At 35.7% G+C, this 24,015-nt stretch overlaps 1 protein-coding gene across 2 annotated transcripts in view; it reads right to left on the minus strand.

The window, feature by feature from the left end:
* FSTL5 (follistatin like 5) overlaps positions 1–24,015 on the minus strand; it is an 863,982-nt gene that overhangs the window by 207,717 nt on the left and 632,250 nt on the right. For both annotated transcript variants that reach the window (XM_018061498.1, XM_018061497.1), the window contains exon 7: positions 12,052–12,172. In XM_018061498.1, coding sequence (XP_017916987.1) covers positions 12,052–12,172 — 121 coding nt within the window. The remainder of the gene's footprint in view (positions 1–12,051; positions 12,173–24,015) is intronic.

Below are 24,015 nucleotides of genomic sequence, written 5' to 3' on the forward strand. Positions count from 1 at the left end.
CCAGAATCATATCCTTATCTTGAGAACCTTAATCATCTATGCAGGTTGCCTTTGCCATATAACATAGCATTCACATGTTACAAGGATTAGGATGTGCATAGCTTCTGTGAGGCCACTTTCAGCCCTCCATTCTCAGGCACCTTCTATTTTTATTATTCTGCTAACTTCAAAGCATAACTTTCTTTCTCAGAATTAAAAATAGATCCTCCAGCTACCACCATCAGACCCATATTCCAAAAAAAAAAAAAAAAGAGAGAGAGAAAGAAACAGGAAAAAAGGAAGGGAAGGCACATATCTTTTCTCTTATGATCACAATTCAGGTATTAAATGCATTAGTTACCCTCACACTCTATTGGCCAAAACTTTGTTACAGGGAAACATTTAGCTTCAAAGGGAAGTGGAAAGATAGGTTTTGGTAGGTTGCCTTAGGCTTGTTAAAAGTGGTCTTTTATTATTAAAGAAAACTAAAGAGGGTTATTTGGTAGAGAGCAACTCACATATAGTGACAAAATTAATCTGTTTATCTATGGTTTTAAGCAATTAAATATAAGATTTTTGTCCTTGAGTAGTTGATATAGAAAGAGAAATATTATACCAAGAAAAACCATTTTGGGGGGTCATTCTCCTTTCTTTACATACTACTGAGTACCTGCCATGGTTTTTAGCAGAATTAAGTACTGAACTGTGAGAATAAAGATGAAATTACTTGGAATTACTTGTAATTTCTAAATGTATTTGGTATTTTCTTGATGATGCCCACATTAATCATATCCACTAACTTCCAGAACTGTTACAAATGAGGATCATGGGAAACTTGCCTTTAACTAATACAATCTCTCATGCTTTAAAATGATTTTTATAAGATAGAAGATCCTGACGAAACTTAGTAAGAGCTAAGTCCTCTGCCTTAGATAAATAGAATAAATAACACAACAGTTATCAAATACTGAAAATCAGCAGCAGATGACTGTAATTCCTGAAATAAGACAAAAAGAAAAAAAAAAAGGGATGAGCTATATAATGCCTTGGGCTTCCCAGGTGATGCTAGTGGTGAAGGACCCACCTGCCAATTCAGGACACATAAGAGATGAGGGTTCGATCCCTGGGTTGGGAAGTTTCCTGGAGAAGGGCATGGCAACCCACTCCAGTATTCTTGCCTGGAGAATCACATGGGCAGTGGAGCCTGGGAGGCTACAGTCCACAGAGTCAGATATGACTGACGTGACTTAGCATACATTTAATGCCTCAGCCGTCAAGCATTTGGTTGATATTGATGATGAGGAGGGGAATTGAAAGGTCACAATGAATTAAAGATAAAGACTGTGAAATTCAAAAAAGCTTGGCAGTTGGAATTTGTAGGAGAGAGCACCAAAAAGTAGAGAAAGATGTTGAGAAAGAGCTATAGTAATCTGAATAGGGGTGGTGGGGGCTTTGGTCCAATGCATAGACTAAAACTACACAAAGTAGTTTTGTGGACTGGAGAGACCTAACTGGAAAACCAGATTGGAGACCTTAACAGACCCCAGAAACAAGATATCTTAGAAAGATAATGAAATAAATTCTAACCTATAAGTACTCAAATAAAGTTAAAAAAACCCTCTAAAATGCAAAACTGATTTACAGTAAATTAATGTCAAAACAAAATTCAATACTTCTCAAAAGTATCCAACAAATCTCTCTCAATGGTTTTTATCAATCAATTTAAAAATGTTTCAACAGACATGAGAAGAGAGAAAATTTGACTCACATGCAAGAAAAGTATTAGTCAACAGACACATACAATTTCATAAATGAATTAGCAAAAAAGGTAAAACAATCTGGTATGGAAATACTTAAAGATTTAAAGAAAAACGTGAACACAATGGGGATAAACACAGCCAGAGAAATGGAAAAAAATGTTAGAACTAAAAGTTTTATTAGATATTATACAAGTCTGAAAGCAATAGAATAACATGTGAAAAATGTTGAAAGAAAAAAAAAAAAGGAAAACTGCTCCAAATTCAATATCCAGTAGAAATCATTCTTTAATGAATAAAAAATGAAAATGCCTTTAAACAAAATGGCTGAGAAAAAGTATTAGGAACAGATTTGAATTTCACATTGCTAAATAATGTTTAGTAGGCTAAAGGAAAGTTCAGAAATTTGGATTTAAGTGAAATAATGAGGGGATTAGGAAGGATACATGTAAAAGTCTGTTTTCTTTTTCTTTTAATTTTTGAAAGACATTTGACTATTTAGAGTAAAAATAATACAATGTATTGTGAGGTTTATTACATATGTAGAAGTAAAAAGTTTGACAATATTACCACAAAGAATGGAAAGGAGAGAGAAAATGTATACTGTGTTAAAGTTCTTATGTTTTATGTAAAGTGGTAAAATCTGTGAAGATACATAGTAGTACATTAAAGCTGTATGTTGAGAACAGTTTCAGTTACACCTTAAAAATCAAAAAAGAGTTATAGTTGAGAAGTTTTTGGTGGTTGTTATTTAGTCACTAATCATGTCTGACTCTGCAGTCCCATGGACTGTAGCCCACCAGCCTCCTCTGTCTACAGGATTTCCTAGGAAAGAATACTGAACTGGGATGCCATTTCCTTCTCCAGGTGATCTTCCCAACTGAAGAATCAAACCCTCAACTCCTGCAGCTCTTGCATTACAGGCAGATTCTTTACCACTGAGCCATCAGGAAAATCCAGAACAAGTTAATAAATAATTTTGAGATAAAAAACAAAAATCTAAAAGATATGTACTCCAACAGAAGGCAGAATATAAGAAAATTATGAAAAAAAGAGCTGATGTAACCATTGAAAACAGATATCATGGAGAAGGCGATGGAACCCCACTCCAGAACTCTTGCCTGGAAAATCCCATGGACAGAGGAGCCTGGTAGGCTGCAGTCCATGGGGTTGCAAAGAGTCAGACACGACTGAATGACTTCACTTTCACTTTTCACTTCCATGTCTTGGAGAAGGAAATGGCAACCCACTCCAGTGTTCTTGCCTGGAGAATCCTAGGGATGGGGGGAACCTGGTGGGCTGCCATCTATGGGGTCACACAGAGTTCAGACACTACTGAGGCAACTTAGCAGCATGACAGAACAGTTAAATTCAGTGAGAATTATCCCAGGATAGAGATGTTGATGTTCTCCCAAAACTATAACTTCAAAACTCTTTCACTTAAAGGAAACAAAATGAGAAATTAGGGAGGGACCTGATTCTTCAGATATTACGTGTTCTTAAAGCTTTCAGACTTTCTTTAGACTTTATGTCACAAGGGTATGAGAATTTAATTTTGGATATTAATTACTTTGGACTAATTTCTTTGAAACTTTAATCTTTGAAGTATTATTTCTCTCTGGGAATTTAATAATTAGATTATATATTAAAATTTGAACATCTCTATGCTCTCACTATTACATAATTGGAGTATCTTGATATCATGATTTAATCTAATTGCAGAAGCTCTGAAAAGCCCTACTGAACAGTATAACTAGACATAATGTAGCATGGGAAATAGAAAAAAATCTTCAGGCTTTGGAATTAATGGCTTAATGTACTGTCCTGCCATGTTCAGCTACTTCAATTATGTCTGACTCTTTGTGACCACATGGACTGTAGCCCACCAGGCTCCTCTGTCCATGGGTTTTTAGACAAGAATACTGGAGTAGGTTGCCATGCCCTCCTCCAGGGGATCTCCCTGACCCAGAGATCTAACTCAACTCTCCTCTATCTCCCACATGGCAGGCAAATTCTTTACTACTGAGCTACCTGGGGAAGCTCAATGTACAGTCCTACCATATTTCAAAGCCTTTTGGAAGAAAACATATAGTACCCAATAGTAGTTCTCAGGGATGCTATAAAAAGGCAGCAATGGTCATTAGGCTAGTGAGTAAATGATAGTTGCTCAGTTGTCTCTGACTCTTTGCAATCCCATAGACTGTAGCCTGCCAGGTTCCTCTGTCAATGAAATTCTCCAGGCAAGAATACTGAAGGACATCCTTAGGTATGAGCATCTCCAAGAATCACTCCGAGAATAGAACTTAGTTCAGATAGTTGATCTGGGAAATGATCCCAGAAAGCACAAGTTAAAGATTAGGAAAAATAAGATAGAGGAAAGAAAAACAGCACCAAAAAAGGCTCAATTCCAGTGCCTTAGGAATTGAGAAATCAGGAACCACTAAGGAGCTGGAAGCTGGGCTTCCTACTCATCAACTCTTGTTCCCCACTGGTTAAGGACTGTACCTGGGGACATTCAATGCCTGGTACACCTGGGATGCACTGAGAGCAGTTAATAAAGCTTCTTGTGTCAAGTAAAGACCTAACTAAAGAGAGTGGAAGAAAGATCCCTACATGACCAGCTGTCAGGGGATGTCCACCACACCTGAGAAGGGAGAGTGAGGTTTGGAGCCAATCATCAACATTAAGGGGAAGACTGACTTGACGTATGTCTGATCTCAACCCTTGAAGAAACAGGCACTCCCTATATGTTTATTTTTAAGTCAAAATCAGGAGAACAAAGCTGGAAACCATGAAGAAGGATACACACCCCTGCATCACATGTCTCTGGGGAGCCACATTGTCACATTGTTGTGGCGGTAGTTCCCCAGCTGGCATCAGGAAGGTTTGTTTGACACAGGTCCTCTTACCCCATGACCAGGGCATTCAGGGCATTCAGGGCGCCCTGAGAATGTGCATTTAAAAAAATTATGTTAAAAAACGTATTTACAAAACAAAAATAGACTCACAGACATCAGAAACAAACATATGGGTACCAAAGAGGAAAGGGGGGAGAAAGATAAATTAGTAGTTTAAGATTAACAGATGCACAGTAGTATTAGGTGTTAGTTGCTCAGTCATGTCTGACTCAGCAACTCCATGGACTGTAACCCTCCAGGCTCCTCTGTTTTGGAATTCTCCTGGCAAGAATACTGAGTGGCTAGTCATTCCCTTTTCCAGGGGATCTTCCCAACCCAGGGATGGAACCACGGTCTCCTGCATTGCAGGCAGATTCTTTACCATCTGAACCACCAGGAAACCCTAACAGATGCACACTACTCTGTATAAAATAGATAAATATCAATGTCCTATTGTATATCATGTGGAACTATATTTAATATCTGGAAATAACCTGCAATGGGAAAAATTTTTTTAAAGAATATATATATTCTTTTAAGAATCTGCCTGTAATGCGGGAGGCCTGGGTTTGATCCTTGGGTTGGGAAGATCCGCTAGTTAAGGGAAAGGCTACCTACTTCAGTATTCTGGCCTAGAGAATTCCATGGACTATATAGTCCATGGGGTCGCAAAGAGTCAGACATGGCTGAGTGACTTTCAGTTTCACTTTCACGTGTATTATGTATAACTAAATCACTTTGCTATACACCTGAAACTAACACAAAAATGTAAATTAACTACATTTAAGTAAAAAAAAATTAATATTAAAAATAAAATAAGTTGTTGGTGCTGCTTGCCCAGGAACCATAGTTAGAGAATAACTGAGCCAGTGTAGCTCTCAAAACCTCTCTCTCATCATCCTCTGATAACTCACAGTGGGAAGAAGAGAGAGGAAGAACTTGGCCTTTTTGCTCCCTGCTTTCTGGACCTTACTATTCACAGGAAGTTTTTATTCCCATCTTTACTTTGTCCTTGCTAAAAACTTAGTTGGGAAGCCTCCCTGAGACTGGGTGAGGAAATTCAGTCTCATGATACAAGAAAAAGCAAGCCACTGTTGCTCCAGAGTTAAGCTGCTTTATCTACAAAGCTTTACCAGTAATGAAGGTGATGCTTTGATATCTATATAACTAACTCCAAGTGTTGTTTCCAAACTCTGAAGGAGAAAAATAGGGATGTTCTACATAAACATTCTATAAAGCCAGCAGTTTTTTGCAGAAGTTTTTGACATGAGTAGGAAAATATCCACTTGATATTATGTGTGAGGTCTTCAACAATAAACAAGAAAGAAATAACTGTATGCGTATGGGTCTATTTTGAATATGGACGAGCTTTCTGCCCAGAGGGTAGTGTAAACACCAAATGACATTTAAAATTTCATAGATTCTGTATCTTAAGCTGAAGATCTAAAGACGATTCGCTTTGTAAAAAAAGAAAAAGAAAAGCATGAAATGAATTCCACTGGTAGAGTCAAGCTCCTTTGATTTATACATAATGTTTCCTCTGGCAAGGACACAGAAGCACTCTCATATTTCAATAATCTAATTTTGTATTGTTTGACAAGAAAAAGGGCTATTGATAGACTTTTATTTAGCCTGCACCCTGGGATATTTAAACAGACTTTGCACTTCAAAAACACTCTTTAACAAATTCCAATGGCTTGTGGTATTTGCAGAAGTTTTTATGGTAATCAATAATATATTTTATTTTTATTACTAATTGACAAACTGTTAAGATATGTTAAACTTCCTATGAAAACCTGATTTTCTAAAGTTCTTTGTAACCTTTTCTAAAAAGTGGATGGAGAATGCAAAATGAGTTAAACTAGTTTCAGAGATTTATTGGGTCCATAAAAGTGCTATTTGTCTAATTTGCATTTCCTTGCATGTTCATTGTATTTTTCAGTGTCACAGTTCCTTTTCAACCATTCCTTTGTTATCAGCCTATAACTGTTCTGAGTGATCTCAATTTTAGTATATTTACTTATATACAAATCATACCTTTAAAGTTATTATGCCAAATATAAATATAAAATAAAGAAAAGGGAAACATCAAGAAAAGAGACAAACCACATTTTAGCAAATCACTGGCAGGCTGTTATTTTTAACTAGTCTTATCATTTCTAAATATTTTGTTATAAAGTTATTATTCTATTATTTTTTTGCATAATATGTTGACATACCAGCATACTTTGTGATAAACAGGACTAGTTACTTAGTATTTATTCTCACCTTCCTTCCTTCTTTCCTTTTAAATAATTGAACACTTCAATGTTGTGAATGGCAAAACCCCAGTGCCAAAGAAACATCTTTTGCAATCTCTATATTTAGAGAGCCAATGCAGTTATTATTGGCACTCTCTTTAACGTTTCTTTAAAAATGGGCTCTTGGTGTCAGGCACTGTTTTCCTTCCTCTTGCTTCCTTCTTGAAATGTGAAATTGATGACTAGAATTTTCACCTCCACTTGGAAACATTGAGAAAGGAAACAACATGCTAAGCACAGGTAGGGAAAGCATAACATGGTGACGGCGTTGCAGAATTGCCCTCCTGAACCACCTCATCTGGACTTCTTTTATGCATAAGAACACCACATTTGTGTCTCCCTCAAGCCCTGTTATTTGGCGTGTTTCTTACAGCTGCTGAAGATAATCTATTACCAATACATGCATAAGACATTTTCTACCCAGCATTTTTACTTATTCAAATAAGCTTAAATATGAAAAAAGTATCCTTAAAATACACTTATTGGCTTCCCCAGTTGATAAAAATTGCAGTAGAACAAGGGGCTTTTCTTTTTTTAGTCAGTTGTGGTTGAATTTGATGAACACTTTTCCCCCCTCTCAGCTAAGGCCAGAACTGGAAAGTTAGATCTAAACATCTGGGTTTCTAAACATCTATCACATTTTAATGGTCCATATACTCCTTTATATATGCTTGACCTAAAGAAGTGTATTTTTAATAGACAGAAATTGCCAGATACCTTAAAAAGACGTTCTGAGTGAAGGTTTTACATTTCTTTCTCTCTCGTACCCTGTCCTGGTAGTATTTGACCAAGGTGGATATCCCAGTTAATTTTTCAATTTGTTTCTCCCTGGTGGCTCAGAAGGTAAAGTGTTTGTCTGCAATGTGAGCAACCTGGGTTTGATCCCTGGAGAAGGAAATGGCAACCCACTCCAGTACTCTTGCCTTGAAAATCCCATGGACGGAGGAGCTTGGTGCAGGCTACTGTCCACAGGGTCACAAAGAGTTGGGCATGACTGAGCGACTTCACTTTCACTTTCTCATGTTCTTACCTATCACTTCCTTACCTTATCATTTATTCTGTGGTCCATCACTATAATCATTCTTTAACAACTTGCTTAAATTTCTAGTACCTGTCTCTCTCCCACCTACTCATCTGACAAAATAAAATATTGGTTAAATCCAAATCTCTTCTCTCTATGATTGCAAATGCACAACCAACCACAGCAGAAGAAAAACATATCCATATTTATCATCTCAAGGACACCCAAAGGTCAGAACAACATTCCAACTACATAGTGCAATTTTCATTGTCCTTCCTACATACCTCTCTTCTCCTCAAAGCACTAAAGCTCTCAACTCTGCATCCTCAATAGTTGGCATTCCTCATGTCATGAAATAATCCAAGCGATGCAAAGAAGATTTTCTCATGCTCCCTCCCTGAGCATCTTCCCCAGTGTCTTCCTCCTGGTTTAAAGCGATTAACTACCAATCTTTCAAAGAACAACTCTTCCATTTGTGTACTAGATTATATCAACTTTTAAAAGATTTGATTACTACAATTTTCCTCTTTTCCTCTGATATGAGCTACTTTTAATTTTTATTGGATTATTCACATCAACATAAAAGATAATCACATCTGCAATTTTTTTATAAAATTCTTTCTCCTAATCCTACATCACTCTCCAGTCAAGGCACAGTTCTCTCTTTGTTCCCTTTCAATCTATATAATATCATTGCTTCTCTTTGCAAACCCCATCCTTTCACAAAAACATTTATACCAAGAATTCCAAAGCAGATTAAATGTAGTAGGAGAAAATAGGAAAAGACTAGTTTTAATCACCAATTTAGGAATCTTTCTTCCCAGAAAAAGGAAAACCTTAGTGCTCAATCAAGGTAATCACTGCTAATATTGAATTTGTAATGCTAAGCCTGATAATGGCAGAAAATTCACAGTGTTTTCTGAGACCTCATTATTCCTTTATTCTTGTATTCCATCTTCAGAGAAAAATCTGAGATCAGAGTAAATAGTTCATCCACAGGAGGGATGAAATCAGAACACTTCATTTCCCCAGAACCTCTCAGGGCACATTTTATGACACAAATGCCTGCGGTTTGGCTCAAAACCTTCTTCCTGGGCTTCTCAGCTGGAGCATGGCAAATGAGTGAGTTATGTAAGAAACTTACATCAGATGTGAATGGGAAGCAGACACTTGAAAGAGCAACCATTCAGAATAGTTCTCGTGCTTTACATCACAATTACTTGAGAAGCTTGTCAAAATGAAGATTTTAAATCAAACTTCTAGAAGGTGCTGGTAAAACTCCAGTTCTATATTTTTGATACTTTTTCCTGTTATCCTGATCCACTTAGAACATGTAACATGCACTGCTCAACAAATTAGCAAGAGTTTTTACACAGCTGCCACTTAGACTGGATAAACACAGGCTGAAAGTGAGGATGCTCTAAATAAAAGAGATTATTTAGTGTTGTTGTTGTTTAGTTGCTAAGACTTGTCCGACTCTTTGGCAATCCCATGGACTGTATCCTGCCAGGCTCCTTTCTCCATGGGATTTTCCAGGCAAGAATACTGGCCTGGTTTGCCATTTCCTCCTCCAGGGGATCTTCCCAACCCAGGGGTGGAACCATGACTCCTACATTGGCAGGTGTATTCTTTACCACTGAGCCACCAGGGAATGAATGGCTAGCCAAGAACAAAATTGGAGACTGTTTCTCCCTAACATATATATATACATGCTCAAAACAAAAAAGCACAATGCATCAGTCTTGATAATTCATCTACTAGCCAGTAAAAATTACAACAAAGAGGGAGGCAATGACCAAACTTGCTACAACAACCACTTCATCATGCATGCAGCACCCACATAGCAAACATCCCACATACACACTTGTCCTGTCTTCCCAGGACTGTGTGTCCTCCAGGATAGTTGCTATCTCTGAATGTCCTACTTTAAATATCTGAGACCACTGGGAACAAGCATGCTTCACTTCCTTCATATCCTGTCTGCTTTCTTCACTGGTTTCCTTGAAAGTCCATTTCTATGCCTTAACCCATGTCTAGTTGACAACTGGGTTTGCATCATAAACCAAGGTCTAAATCTGCTTCTGTGGAGTGCCAACAGTAGTTAAACTATTGGCAGAGTCATACCAAGTCTTTGATGAAAATCCATCAACCTCCAGCTTTAGAAAGATTTATTTAACATAAATCTTTAAATTAAAGGGTCCAGAGATAAGAAAGGATGTTACAAATAAACAAACAAAAAACAAATGGAAAAAGCTTGGACCAAGATAGCAACAAACGTGACCTCCCACAGACCCTGAGTCTTATTATACACTGATTTTATTTTATTAGCATATTAAATGACACATCTGTCAGTGGCCATGACCCAACATTAAGGGTCAAAAAAGTAGAAAAGGGGGAGGCACCCTACTCTGCCTTCCCTGGTAGACTAATGCAAATGTTTTCTCATCATTCACCTCAGCCCTCCTTCCTTTGTCTTTACTCTTTAAAATTAGATTCCTTTCATTAGGCAGGCAGGAAGTTGATCTGTGAACTTAGTTCCCACTTTTCCATTCTTTGGCCACTGAATAAAGCCTGTGTTTTGTCAATCTCAGGTTTGGCCTCATTATTTTCTGCTTTAGCAGACCAGAAAACGAACCCTCCCCAACCAAGGCAGCAGGAGTGAGATCTATAAGAATCTGGTAACAAAACCATAAGCTCCCTAACCTTTTCAAACTTCTTTTTCCAATATTTTCTTGATTTATAGGGTGCTCATTCTAAGTCTTCGTTTCTCCAATTGTTAACCTCAGCTTCAAGGCTCAGTTCTCTGACTTCAAATCCAACTATACTTATCCTAAAATGACTTCATCAAGCTCCAATTTAAGACTTTAAATCCGGTCTATGCACACTGATATTATCAAAATATTCAGCTTTGTGCTGTCATTCTGATCTTCGGACTTACATACTAAACTGCATACTTGACTTCCATCTGGATAATTGTATTGAAGTTAACTTGTCGAAACAAATAAACAAACAAACAAACAGACAAAAAAACATTAATCTTACTCAGTCTCCAAATATGCTTCTTCCCCATTGCAGTTGACGTTATGACCATAGATCTAAGTGCTGCCTTCAAATTCCTTGGGTTCATTCTTTTCAAAGCTCTCTTCTTCTCATATTCACAAGCCATTCTTCAAATCTGCTTTCAAAATATATCCCCAATCTGGCCACTTTTTACCTCTTCATCATTAACACTCAGTCTTAAGCCATGTTTATCTCTCCTCTAGACTACTAAAGTTTTTAAAAAAACAGATCTGAGTGCTTCCAATCATTTTAAAATAAATTAGAACATGCCATTTCAAATAATAAATGCTTAATATAATAACATATTATAATGTTATAATATAATGATATTCTGGCTATAATAAGAATCAGAATCCAATTTCTTAATTATATACAGGGATTCATGTGATCTGCCTGGAGGCTGTCTCTCCAATGTCATTCCTGCCAGTCTCCTCTTAACTCATACCAATCACACCAACCACCTTGCTGTTCCTACAGAAAGCCTAGTAAATTTCTGCCTTCTTTTTGTAAACTATAGAGTAAATTAATGTACATATCTGTATGGGAATTAATTAGTGTGTATTAGTGAATCATATATGCAATTCTATATCATCAATTCAATTAAGAAAATTTGAATTAAGTCATAAATAAAATAAAGCACTGATTATAAAATTGTTATCAGCCTACTTGGCCAATGCTCATAGCAATTAAATTGATTATTGAAATTATAAAACTCCAGTTCAGTTCAGTTCAGTCCCTCAGTCATGTCTGACTCTTTGTGACGCTGTCGACTGCAGCATGCCAGGCCTCCCTGTCCATCACCAACTCCTGGAGTTTACTCAAACTCATGTCCATTGAGTCAGTGATGCCATTCAACGGTCTCATCCTCTGTTGTCCCCTTCTCCTCTTGCCTTCAATCTTTCCCAGCATCAGGGTCTTTTCCAATGAGTCAGTTCTTCCCATCAGGTGGCCAAAGTACTGTCCTTTCTTAGTCATTTGGGATGGTCTTTGAATATCTACTGAAGAAAAAACCATTAAAACAACCCCACATTTCTTACCATTCACTTGGAAGATGTGAGTCTGATAGATGTTTTCATAGCCCTCTGCATAGCAGGTATAATTCCCCATGTGAGTTGTGGTGACTTTGGTTATATACAAGGACCCATCATCTCCAAAGTCCTATAGAAAAAAGGCAAAATTAAATAGAATAAGCCATTTGTCCTTAAAATATATTTTATCAGTTCACATTTTAAAAATGTGTACTCAAGAAAAAGTAAATTAATATATTTAAATTATGGAAATGACCACTGTTAATGGTTAGTTAGTTCAATAAACTTGGAAGACTTCATGGGCTAAAATTACTTGTTTCAAATTAAGTTTTTTTAAAAAAAAGTATAACTTCTTAGCATTTATTTGAAATATATGAGCTTATATAAAATAACTGAATTTTTACATATTTATTCTAATTCAGCTTACATTTTAATTAATAACGGCCTACAATGTTTTTTCTTATTTATAACTAAAACAAAGAGCGGTTAACTACATTCTTCACATTTGCAATTTTTATACCCTTTAATTATATATTTACCCAGGAAAAAATATTAAAGCAGTGTGGTCTCAGAGATGGAATTTATAGCCATGTGAATAGATTACGATTTTTTCAAGCCTCCTGGGAACAATCAGTACATTAGACAGAAATGACTGTGGCCTTTCAAATTTATGAGGAAACATGTGTAACCATTTATTTTTTTTTCTTTTACTTTTATTTTATTTTATTTTTTTTTAAATTTTTTATTTTTTTTAAATTTTAAAATCTTTAATTCTTACATGCGTTCCCAATTTAAAAAGAACAAATAATCTTGCATTTCCTGTCAAAATCAAATTCAAGAAACACCTCTGAAACAGTAAAGACAAAAAAGCTTTGCTTTCATAAAGGCAATGAATATATTGGCAAAAATTATCTCAATAAAAATTTTCAGAACTTTGGAAATAGACAAAGGCTTGCACCAGTCCACAGAGCATTTACTGGAAACAGTGGCTGCCTCTCAGAAAGAACAGTGAGGCTGATAGTTTCCCTCTCTTCACAGCTACATAAAACCCTTGGACCACCAACTTTGTGATTTGACTAGCAGTGAAAATCATCATACCTCAAACCTCAGAGTGGGGAAGAACCTATTCAAAACTCTTCCAAGATCCCATCCTCAGAAAATCATCACAGTCTAACCTATGTAGCAGCTCCCTGAATATTTCCATTTTAATGACCTTTTCTGTGAGCAAGACTTGGAGCTGAGTCTCTGTAAATAGTCCTGGCCCTAAGACTATTTTTTGAAGAGAAACATCAGCATTTGTATAACATTGTCTATGGGGTCGCACAAAGTCGGACACGACTGAAGCGACTTAGCAGCAGCAGCACAGCTTCCTATGGCAAAGATATGCAATGGAGATAACAAGAACATCAAAACTCTTAAAAATGAAAACTGGAAGGTATCCAAAAAGGGGTTTGAAAAGATCGCATATTCCAGGAATCTAGAAACCCACAGAAATGTGCAAGACTATGTATATAACTAGAAAATGTAGACTTTCTTTGCATTTTAAGAGTAAGACAGAATACATAATTTCTCATCTCTATCTGAGTTTGAGGCCCTACACAAGCAGAACAAAGGCTTAGACAGATTTGTAACACTTGCAGAAGTATTCATTGCATAACGCAAAACAGAAATAGAGCACTGGACACTACATGTGATCGAGGGATTAACCCAAGAAGATATAAACATTACAAATATATACACACCCAACATAGGAGCAACACAATACATAAGGCAAAAGCTAACAACTATTAAAGGGGGAATTGACAGTAGCACAATAATAGTGGGGACTTTATCACTCTGCTCATACAAATGGGTAGATCATTGAAACAGACAATTAACAAGGAAACACAAGAATTAAATGACATTATATCAGTTGGACATAATTGATATCTATAGGATATTTTATGCAAAAGAGTAGAATCATGCCTCGGTTAGTTTTAAAAAATTGAAATCATTTCAAGTAACTTTTCTGACCACAACACTATAAGATTAAATATCACCTACAGGAAAAAAAAAATGTAGAAAATACAAACACATGGATGCTAAACAATACATTTCTGAATGACCAACAGGTCACTGAAGAAATCAAAGAAATCCAAAAATATCTAGAAACAAAGAACAATGAAAACACAACTCAAAACCTGTGGGATGCACTAAAAATAGTGTTAAGAGGGAGTTTATAGCAATACAAGCCTATTTTAAGAAGCAAGAGAAAACAAATAAACCACCTAATCTTACACGTAAACCAACTAGAAAAAGAATAAGAAGAAAAACAACAGCAACAACAACAAAGGAAAAAAATTAGTAGAAGAAAAGAAAATATAAAGGTCAGAGCAGAAATAAATGGAAATGAAATGAAGGAAAGTAGCAAAGATGAATAAATCTACAAGCTGGTTCTTTAAGAAGATAAACAAATTGACCAACCATTAGCCAGACTCATTAATAACAAAAGGGAGAAGACTCAAATCAGTAAAATTAAAAATGAAAAAGAAGTTATAACAGAAAATGCAAAATCAAAGAATCATGAGACTGCTATGAGCAACTATGTGCCAATAAAATGGACAATCTGGAAGAAATGGACAAATTCTTAAAAAATATAACTTTCCAAAACTAAAATGGAAAGAAATAGAAAATATGAACACACTAATCACAAGAATGGAAACAGAAACTATAATCTAAAAACTTCTGATAAACAAAAACCAAGGGCCAGATGTCTTCACAGATTAATTCTATCAAATATTTAGCAAAGAACTAAAACTTATCTTCAAACTCTTCCAAAAAATTGCAGAAGGAAGAACACTCCCAAGCTCATTCTATAAAACCACTATCACCCTGATAACAAAACCAGTCAAAGATATTACAAAAAAGAATATTACAGGTCAATATCACTGATGAATATAGACGCAAAAATCTTGAAAAAATACCAGCAAATAGAATGCAACAATAGAAGGATCGTACATCATGATCAAGCAGGCTTTAACCCAGGGATGCAAGGATTCCTCAATATATACAAACCAATCAATGTGAAACACCATATTAATAAATTGAAATATAAAAATGCATGATTATCCCAAAAGATGCAGAGATAGCTTTTTGACAATATTCAACACACATTTATGATAAACAAAATAAAACAAACAAAAAAACACACCAAAACTCCAGAAAGTAGGTGTAGATGTAACATCAGTACAGTTCAGTTGATCAGTCATGTCTGATTCTTTGCGACCCCATAGACTGCAGCACACCAGGCTTCCCTGTCCATCACCAACTCCCAGAGCCTACTCAAATGCATGTCCATTGAGTTGGTGATACCATCCATCGTCTCATCCTCTGTTCACTTCTTCTTCTGCCTTCAATCTTTCCCAGCATCAGGGTCTTTTCTAATAAGTCACCTCTTTGCATAAGGTGGCCAAAGTATTGGAGTTTCAGCTTCAACATCAGTCCTTCCAATGAATATTCAGGACTGATTTCTTTTAGGATGGACTGGTTGGATCTCCTTGCAGTCCAAGGGAAGAGTCTTCAACACCACAGTTCAAAAGCATCAATTCTTTGGTGTTCAGCTTTCTTTATACTCCAACTCTCACTTCCATACATGACTACTGGAAAAACCACAGCCTTGACTAGGTGGACCTTTGTTGGCAAAGTAATGTCTCTGCTTTTTAATATGTTGTCTAGGTTAGTAATAACCTTTATTCCAAGGAGTAAGTCTCTTTTAATTTCATGGCTGCAGTCACCATCTGCAGTGATTTTGGAGCTTGAGAAAATAAAGTCTGTCACTGTTTCTGTTGTTTCCCCATCTATTTGCCATGAAGTGATGGGACAAAATGCCATGATCTTACTTTTCTGAATGAGTTTTAAGCCAACTTTTTCACTCTCCTCTTTCACTTACATCAAGAGGTTCTTTACATATCTGAGGTTATTGATATTTCTCCCAGCAACATACCTTTACATAATAAAGGTCATATACCACAAATCCACAGCAAACATTATCTTCAATGTTGAAAACCTGAAAGCATTTCCTCTAAGAACAAGAACAAGACCAGGGTGCCACTTTTGACACTGTTATTTAACATTGTTCTAGATTTCCTAACTACAGAAATCAGAGAAGAAGAAGAGATAAAAGGAATCCAGATTGAAAAAGAAGAAGCAAAACTCTCAGTGTTTGCCAATGAGTGAAAGTCATTCAGTCATGCCCAACTCTTTGAGACCCCATGAAATTCTCTAGGCGTGAATACTGAAGTTGGTAGCCCTTCCCTTCTTCCAGGTTTGCAGATGACATGATACTATATGTAGAAAACTTTAAAGATGCCACTAGGAAATTATTAAAGCTAATCAATGAATATAGTAAAGTTTCAGGATATAAAATTAATATACAGATATCTCTTTCAGTCCTATACACTATAATGAAAATCAGAAAGAGAAATTAAGGAAACAATCCTATTAACCATTGCAACAAAAAGAATAATATATAGGAATTAACCTCCCTAGAGAGACAAAAGACTTGTTTGTAGAAAACTTTAAGACACTGATGAAACAAATCAAATTTGACACAAACATATGGAGAGATATACCATGTTTTTTGTATTGGAAGAATCAATATTGTGAAATGACTATATTACTCAAAGCAATCTATAGATTCAATGGAATCCCTATCAAACTACCACTGGCATTTTTCACAGAACTAGAAGAACCAAGTTCATAATTTGTATGGAAACACAAAAGACCCTGAATAGCCAAAGCAATCTGACAAAGAAAAATGGAGCTGGAGGAATCAGGCTTCCTGACCTCAGACAATATTACAAAACTACAGTCATCAAGGCAATATGGTCCTGGCACAAAGACAGAAATAGCGACTAATGGAACAAGATTAAAAAGCTCGGAGATAACCCTGCACACTTATGGACACCTTATCCTTAGAGAAAAGACAGACTCTTCAATAAGTGGTGCTGGGAAAACTAGACAGCTAAATGTAAAAGAATGAAACTAGAACAATTGCCAATTCCATAAACAAAATAAACTCAAAATGGATATAAAGACTCAAATGTTAAGGCCAGAAACTATAAAACTCTTGGAGGAAAACATAGGCAGTGCACTCTTTGACATAATGACAGCAAGATCCTCTTTGAACCACCTCCTAGGGTAATGGAAAAAAAGAAAAAAAAGGACCTAATTAAACTTAAAAGCTTTTGCACAGCAAAGTGAAAGTGGAGTCTCTCAGTCGTGTCCGACTCTTTGCGACCCCATGGACTGTAGCCTATCAGGCTCCTCTATCCATGGCATTTTCCAGGAAAGAGTGCTGGAGTGGGCTGCTGTTTCCTTCTCCAAGGGATCTTCCTGACCCAGGAATCAAACCCGGGTCTCCCACATTGCAGGCAGACGCTTTACCGTCTGAGCCACCAGGCAAAGGAAACAGTAAACAACATGAAAAGACAACCCTCAGAATTCAGGAGAAAATAATTGCGAACCACACAACTGACAAACAATTAATCTCCAGAGTATATATGCAGATCCCATAGCTCAATATCAGAAAAAGAAACAGCCCATTCAATAAGCGGGTAGAAGACCTAAACAGACACTTCTCCAAAGAAGACATTCGGAGAGCCAGTAAACACAGGAAATATGTTCAACGTCACTAATTATTAGAGTAATGCAAATCAAAACCCAAAGAGGTATCACCTCACACCAGTGTGAGTGGCCATCATCAAAAAATCTGCAGACAATAAACGCTGAAGACAATGAGGAGAAAAGGGAACCCTCTTGCACTGTTGGTAGGAATGTAAATTGATTCAGTCACTATGGAGAACAGTATGGAGACTCCTTAAAAAACTAGGAATAAAACTACATATGAAATACTGTTTCTACTACCGTGCATATACCCTGAGAAAACCATAATTGAAACTGATACATGTACTTCAGTGTTCATAGCAACAATATTTACAATAGCTAGGACATGAAAACCTAGATGTCCGTTGACAGATGAATGGATAAAGAAGATGTGTTACATATATACAATGAAATACTACTCAGCCATAAAAAAGAATGAATTTCAGTCAGTTTTAGTGAGGTGGATGAACCTAAAATTGTTATATAGAATGAAGTAGATAAGAAAGAGAAAAAAAATCATATATTACTGTATATATATGTTAAATCTAAAAAAATGGTATTGATGAACCTGTTTGCAAGGAAGGAATGGAGATGTAGATACAGAGAATGGGCCTGTGGACACAGTGGGGAGGGAGAGAGTTGGATGAATGGAGAAAACAGGATTGACATATATACAGTATAAAATGGATAGCTAATGAGAAATGCTATATAATACAGGAAGCCCAGCCTGATACCCTGTGATGATCCAGAGTGATGGAATGGGGGGAGGAGGGTGACTCAAGAGGGGACTGATATATGCCTAATTATGGCTTATTTGTGCTGCTGTATGGCAGAAACCAACAGAACATAGTAAAGCAATTTACTTCCAATAAAAAAAAAAAGAGCATCATACCAAAGTCTGGAACACATATTGATTCAAAGCTTTTAATTAAGTCTCTATCCAGTAATTAGCTCACCACTAGGTAGGTACCTGAACAAAGACTGCAGTAACCACATAAGCAAAGTAAAGAAATTGGATGCATTAAACTTAAACAAAATTAATTAAAAAAATAACTTCTGTTCCCCAAAGGACACTATTCAAAAAGTTAAAAAATACCCTTCAGAGGAGAAAATATTTTTGAATTATTTGTTTCATAAGAATCTTGTATCCAAAATATGTAAAGAACTATATAACTGAACATTAAAAAGATACCTAATCAAATCAAAACAATGGATAAAGGATTTGAATAGTACATCTCAAGAAAGATTTACAAATGAGCAATAAGCACATAATTTTAAAAATCTAGCATCATTAGTCACTAGGAAAATGCAAATAAAAATCTCGATGAGATACAACTTAAAACTTGTTGGAATGGCTAAAATTAAAAAGATGGATAGTAACAATATTGGAAGGGTGTAGAAAAACAGGAAGCTTCAGACTTTGCTGATGAGAATTGTGCATATACTTTGGATCACAGTTTGGCAGTTCCTTAAAAAGTTAGAGAGTAATTATATGTATAAAAAATTCACTTCTAGGCATATACTTAAAAGAACAAAAACATAAGACTATACATAAGCTGAGCATGAATGTTCAAAGTAACCTAAAAGTGAAAATAACTCTAATACCTATGAACTGTTGAATGGACAAACACAAAATCATACATCTATATACAATAGAACAATTTTCTACTTAAAAGGAAAATATACAGATATATACTACAACATAAATGAATATTGAAAACACACTAAATGGAAAAATAAGTCTCAAATTGTATGAGTCTATTTGTATAAAATATTCAGAATGGCCAAATCCGTACAGGTAGAGATTAGTGATTATCAGAAGCTGAGGGGATGGAATGATGGGATACGACTTCTAATATATATGGAGTCATACTATTCTAAACTGTAATCACAATGATGACTGAAAACTTCTGTGAATATACTAAGAACCACTAAATTACATATTTTAAAGGGGTTAGTTTTATCATATAAAGATTAAATTTCAATAAAACTGCTATTAAAATAATTTATGCATGGAATACATAAATATGATAAATGTAATATATTAAAATAAAACTGTATCACCTTGTCTAATGACATCTTTATGAGTATGGAACAATTTATAAATCTAGAAAGAAGGAATAATCAATATGTTTATATGAAGAAGAAACACTCTGAACTACAAAATACTGTAAGCATTAAAAGATAATAAACCACAGGATATCTATGCAAAATAAAAATAACAATGCATAAATGTATTTTAATCCTTAGTTGCAAAGCAGTTATGTCAGAAATTGCTCTAATTCATAAATACTGACATATTCAACCTGTAAACCAAATCTATGAGAAGAGACTTCTAAAATCCAGCCATTTGATAGCAGAAGATATTGATAAGTTAAGTCATTCCTTAAATTTCACTTGGCCCTTAGTTAGTAAATAGATTCAGGCTTGAAAAACTGGGTAGGCTTATTCCAGAATGTGGGCTTTAAACCCCTATACATGGTACCTACCTTGCCAATCATAGATTGACCTAGTGATTTAAAGAATAAAGAAGAAAGTGAAAACAAAATGTCCAAAACAGAGATCAAATATCCTGGTAGGTTTGAAGAAAAGAAGCTAGAAATACAGTGGAAGTGTATGATGAAAAAGGAAGAAGGGAACCTGGACAGATCTGAGGTCACAAAACAGCAGCGTTCAAAGTAAGTCAACAGTCTCCCTGCTTTCTCAACAACAGAGAATAAAGAAATAAGGTGTTGATTCACTCCCTCCTGTTAAAGTGTAATTTGTAATACCGCCTCTTAAGGCAACATTTATTCTCATGTTCTTATTATTATAACAATTATATCTAAGCATTTATAATTTCCTTTCAATTTTTTTATAATGAAATGACTATTCATTGTTACCTCTTTTTCTCAACTGTAACTATTGGGTTGGCCAAAAAGTTCCTTAGGTCTTAAGTAAAAATAAAAGAGATATTTTCCATTCTCATTAAGAAATTTATTGAACATCTTCACCAGTTTGTTTCACAATCTTCTGCTCTTTTTCAGGTGACTTTATAATGCCGTCTTCCCCAAACTCTTTATCTTTTTGAGCAAAGAACTGTTCCAGGTACCTTTTTCAGTCTTCCAGGGAATTGGAATTTTTTCCATTAAGAGAATTTTGTAAAGACTAAATAAATGGAAATTTGAAGGTCCAATGTCTGGTTAATAAAGCAGATGAATCAGAACTTCCTAGCCAAGCTATAAAAGTTTTTACCTCGTCATCAAAGAAACATGTGGTTTTGCATTATCTTAATGGAAGATTATGCATTTTCTGTTGAATAATTTTTGACACTTTTCATTAAGTGCTGTTTTTATTTTGTCTAACTTGGAGCAGTACTTGTTGGGAAATAATTGCGTGGTTTTCCAGAAGGAGTTCATAATAGAGGATTCCCTTCCAATCCCAGAATATACACATCAATTTTGCATAAAGACTGGCCTTTGGTTTGGTTGGTGATGGTTTAGTTCTATTGCCTTACAATCTCTTTTTTTCCACAGTATGCACTTGTCATTGCCTGTCACAATTTGCTTTAAAAATGGAATATTTTCCTTATGTTTAGAGAATCATGTATGGAAATACAGTCAAGTGGCTTATTTTTTTGGCTTAACTTATGTGCAACCCAAACATCAAAGCAACTAACATAATCAAACAGATATAAATGATTTCCAATGCTTGATTTGAATATTGGTTATCTCTCACATAAAATAATGTTGATTATATTGATTGTTCTCAATGAATGTCTCAATTTGATCTCCATCAACTTCAACTGGTCTCCCAAATCATGGAGCATCACGCAGCAAGAAATCTCCAGGGCAAAACTTCACAAAACACTTTTGACAAAGTAGATTCATCATAGTACCTTCTTTATACACTGTACAATTCATTTTGTTTGTGTGTGTGTGTGTGTGTGTGTTTCGGTTACACTTTATCTTTCTTGAGATAATAAAGCATAATATGCCAAAAATGTTTTTGCTTCTGTATTCACTATTAAAATTGCTACACAAAAATTCACATATTTTGAATTTTTAATGCGCACTGATACAGCAGCTCATAATACAATCTTACAAAAATGCTTCAAGTGAAGTTCAAGAAAACTAAGCCCTACTAGAGCCATTTTGTGGAAAAAAATGAGTGAATATTTTGGGCAACCCAATATAAGAGATTAGGCATATCATGTTTTGGCACCTCCCAGGGGGATCTCACAGACTTGCAGGAAAAGCCTTATGTCTTGCCTGATAGGAGAGGATTTAGAGATTTAACCCTAACAAGAATGTCAGTGTGTGACACCAATGTGTCATAGCATCCCCTACATGACCATGGGTTACCATTTAAAACAGGGATTCTACACCCCCACCTAGGCTACAGAGCAGAAATGCCAAACAGAAAGGCCAGAATTATTCCTCAGGTTAACACTGAAGCAGGTAGGTGACATGCAGTTGGTATAATATGGGGAAAAGCCAAACATCTGTAGAGATCAATTAAGGATGATAGAATTAAAATATCTTGAGAAACATTATAAGCCAAACATAACTCTCGATAACCTGAAATGTAACAGTAAGATTCTCAGTTAACGTAAGGCAAGCAAGCACATAGAACATGGACTCCTCACAGCAGAATAGATTAAGGGAGACCAAGTCAGAACAAAGGTGAAATCCCTCACTGGACAAGAATAAATGGAAATCAGCATAAAAACCCAAAGTATGTCTAATATGTGTAATTACATTTATATTTATTTATGCCAAAGTGCACACACATGTCTTAAAGGCAATTTTCAAATAACACTTTTTAAAAAACTTTTTATTTTTTACTGGAGTATAGCTGATTCCCAGATGGTGTTATTGGTAAAGAACCCACCTGCCAATGCAGGAGATGTAAGAAATGTGGGTTCGTTTCCTGGGTTGGGAGGATCTCCTGGAGGTGGGCATGGTAACCCACTCCTGTATTATAGTCTGGAGGATCCTGTGGACAGCAGAGCCTGGTGGACTACAGTCCATGGGGTTGCAAACAGTTGGACACATCTGAAGTGACTTCGCAGGCATGCACATAGTTGATTTACATACAATGTTATGATAGTTTCAGATGAATAGAGCAAGAATTCAGCCATACACAAACTTACATCCATTATCTCCAAAACTCCCCTCCCATCCAGGCTGCCATATAATGTTGAGCAGCGTCCCATGTGCCATAGAGTAGGTCCTCATATTTTTAAATATCCACAAAACCTGAAATAAACAACTTTTCCAGATGTTTTCCTACATAACTACCTAGAAAACACTGTCCTTTCCAGATTACTATAATCAAGATTCTTTCGCCCAATGATGTGAAAATTTTCCAAGAATATAACCTTTGGAATGTTATTTTTCTATGTATTATTCTGCAATGTGAAGTCCCTTTAACTTAGATATTTTCTAAATTAGCATACCGTGTAACCCCTTCTAGTTTCTATATTTTTTCATATTTTTTCCTGTTTCTTTCAAGTAGAAGCAAAATCTTTCAGACTCAATTTGTTTCAATATATCATTTTATAATCACCTTCTCATATAGCATTTCTGAATAAACAAGAGTGTCCCACCCCTTCAAATGAAACACAGATTGCTTCACTACATTTATTAATACAACTCAACAAATATTTATTGAACACTTAACTATGTCACATGCTGTGATAAATAATTTAAATAAATTACCAAATTTTAACCTTAAGCAACTTTTTAAAAATGTTCTACTGTTAGCTTCATTTTATATAGAAGAAAATTGAAATATGCTGATAATTTGGGGATGATCTGAGATTACCAACTGCTATGGTCTAAATGTTTGTGTGCCTCACCACACACTTCATCTGCTGAAATCCTAAAGCTTAATGTGACAGTGGGCCTTTGGAGGTTTATTAAATTGTGAGGGTGGGGACCTTAAGCATGGTTTTCATGTTCTTGTAAAAGAGACTGCACAGAGATGCCTTAGCCATTCCTTGCTTTGAGGACACAGGAGGAGGACTCTAGTGTTGAACTGGGAAAAGGGTATCTTACTCAGAAGACTAATGTGTGGATGCCTTGATCTTGAACTTGGCCTCAGAACTGTGAGAAATACTTTTTTGTTGTTTATACCATCGAGCCTGTAGTCTTTTGTAATAGAAGCCCAACAGAATAAGACATCAACCAAACAAAGGGGTCTAAGATTAACACCCAAATGGTCACATTACAGAACAGAACTCTTGTTATTATGCAATCGTTCAATGTTTCTTTAATTTGTTACAATATCGCTTATGTCTCATGCTTAGGTTTTTTTTTTTTTTTTTTTTTGCTACCAGGCATTTTA

This window comes from Capra hircus, chromosome 17, assembly GCF_001704415.2.
Source record: "Capra hircus breed San Clemente chromosome 17, ASM170441v1, whole genome shotgun sequence".
Taxonomy (NCBI): domain Eukaryota; kingdom Metazoa; phylum Chordata; class Mammalia; order Artiodactyla; family Bovidae; genus Capra; species Capra hircus.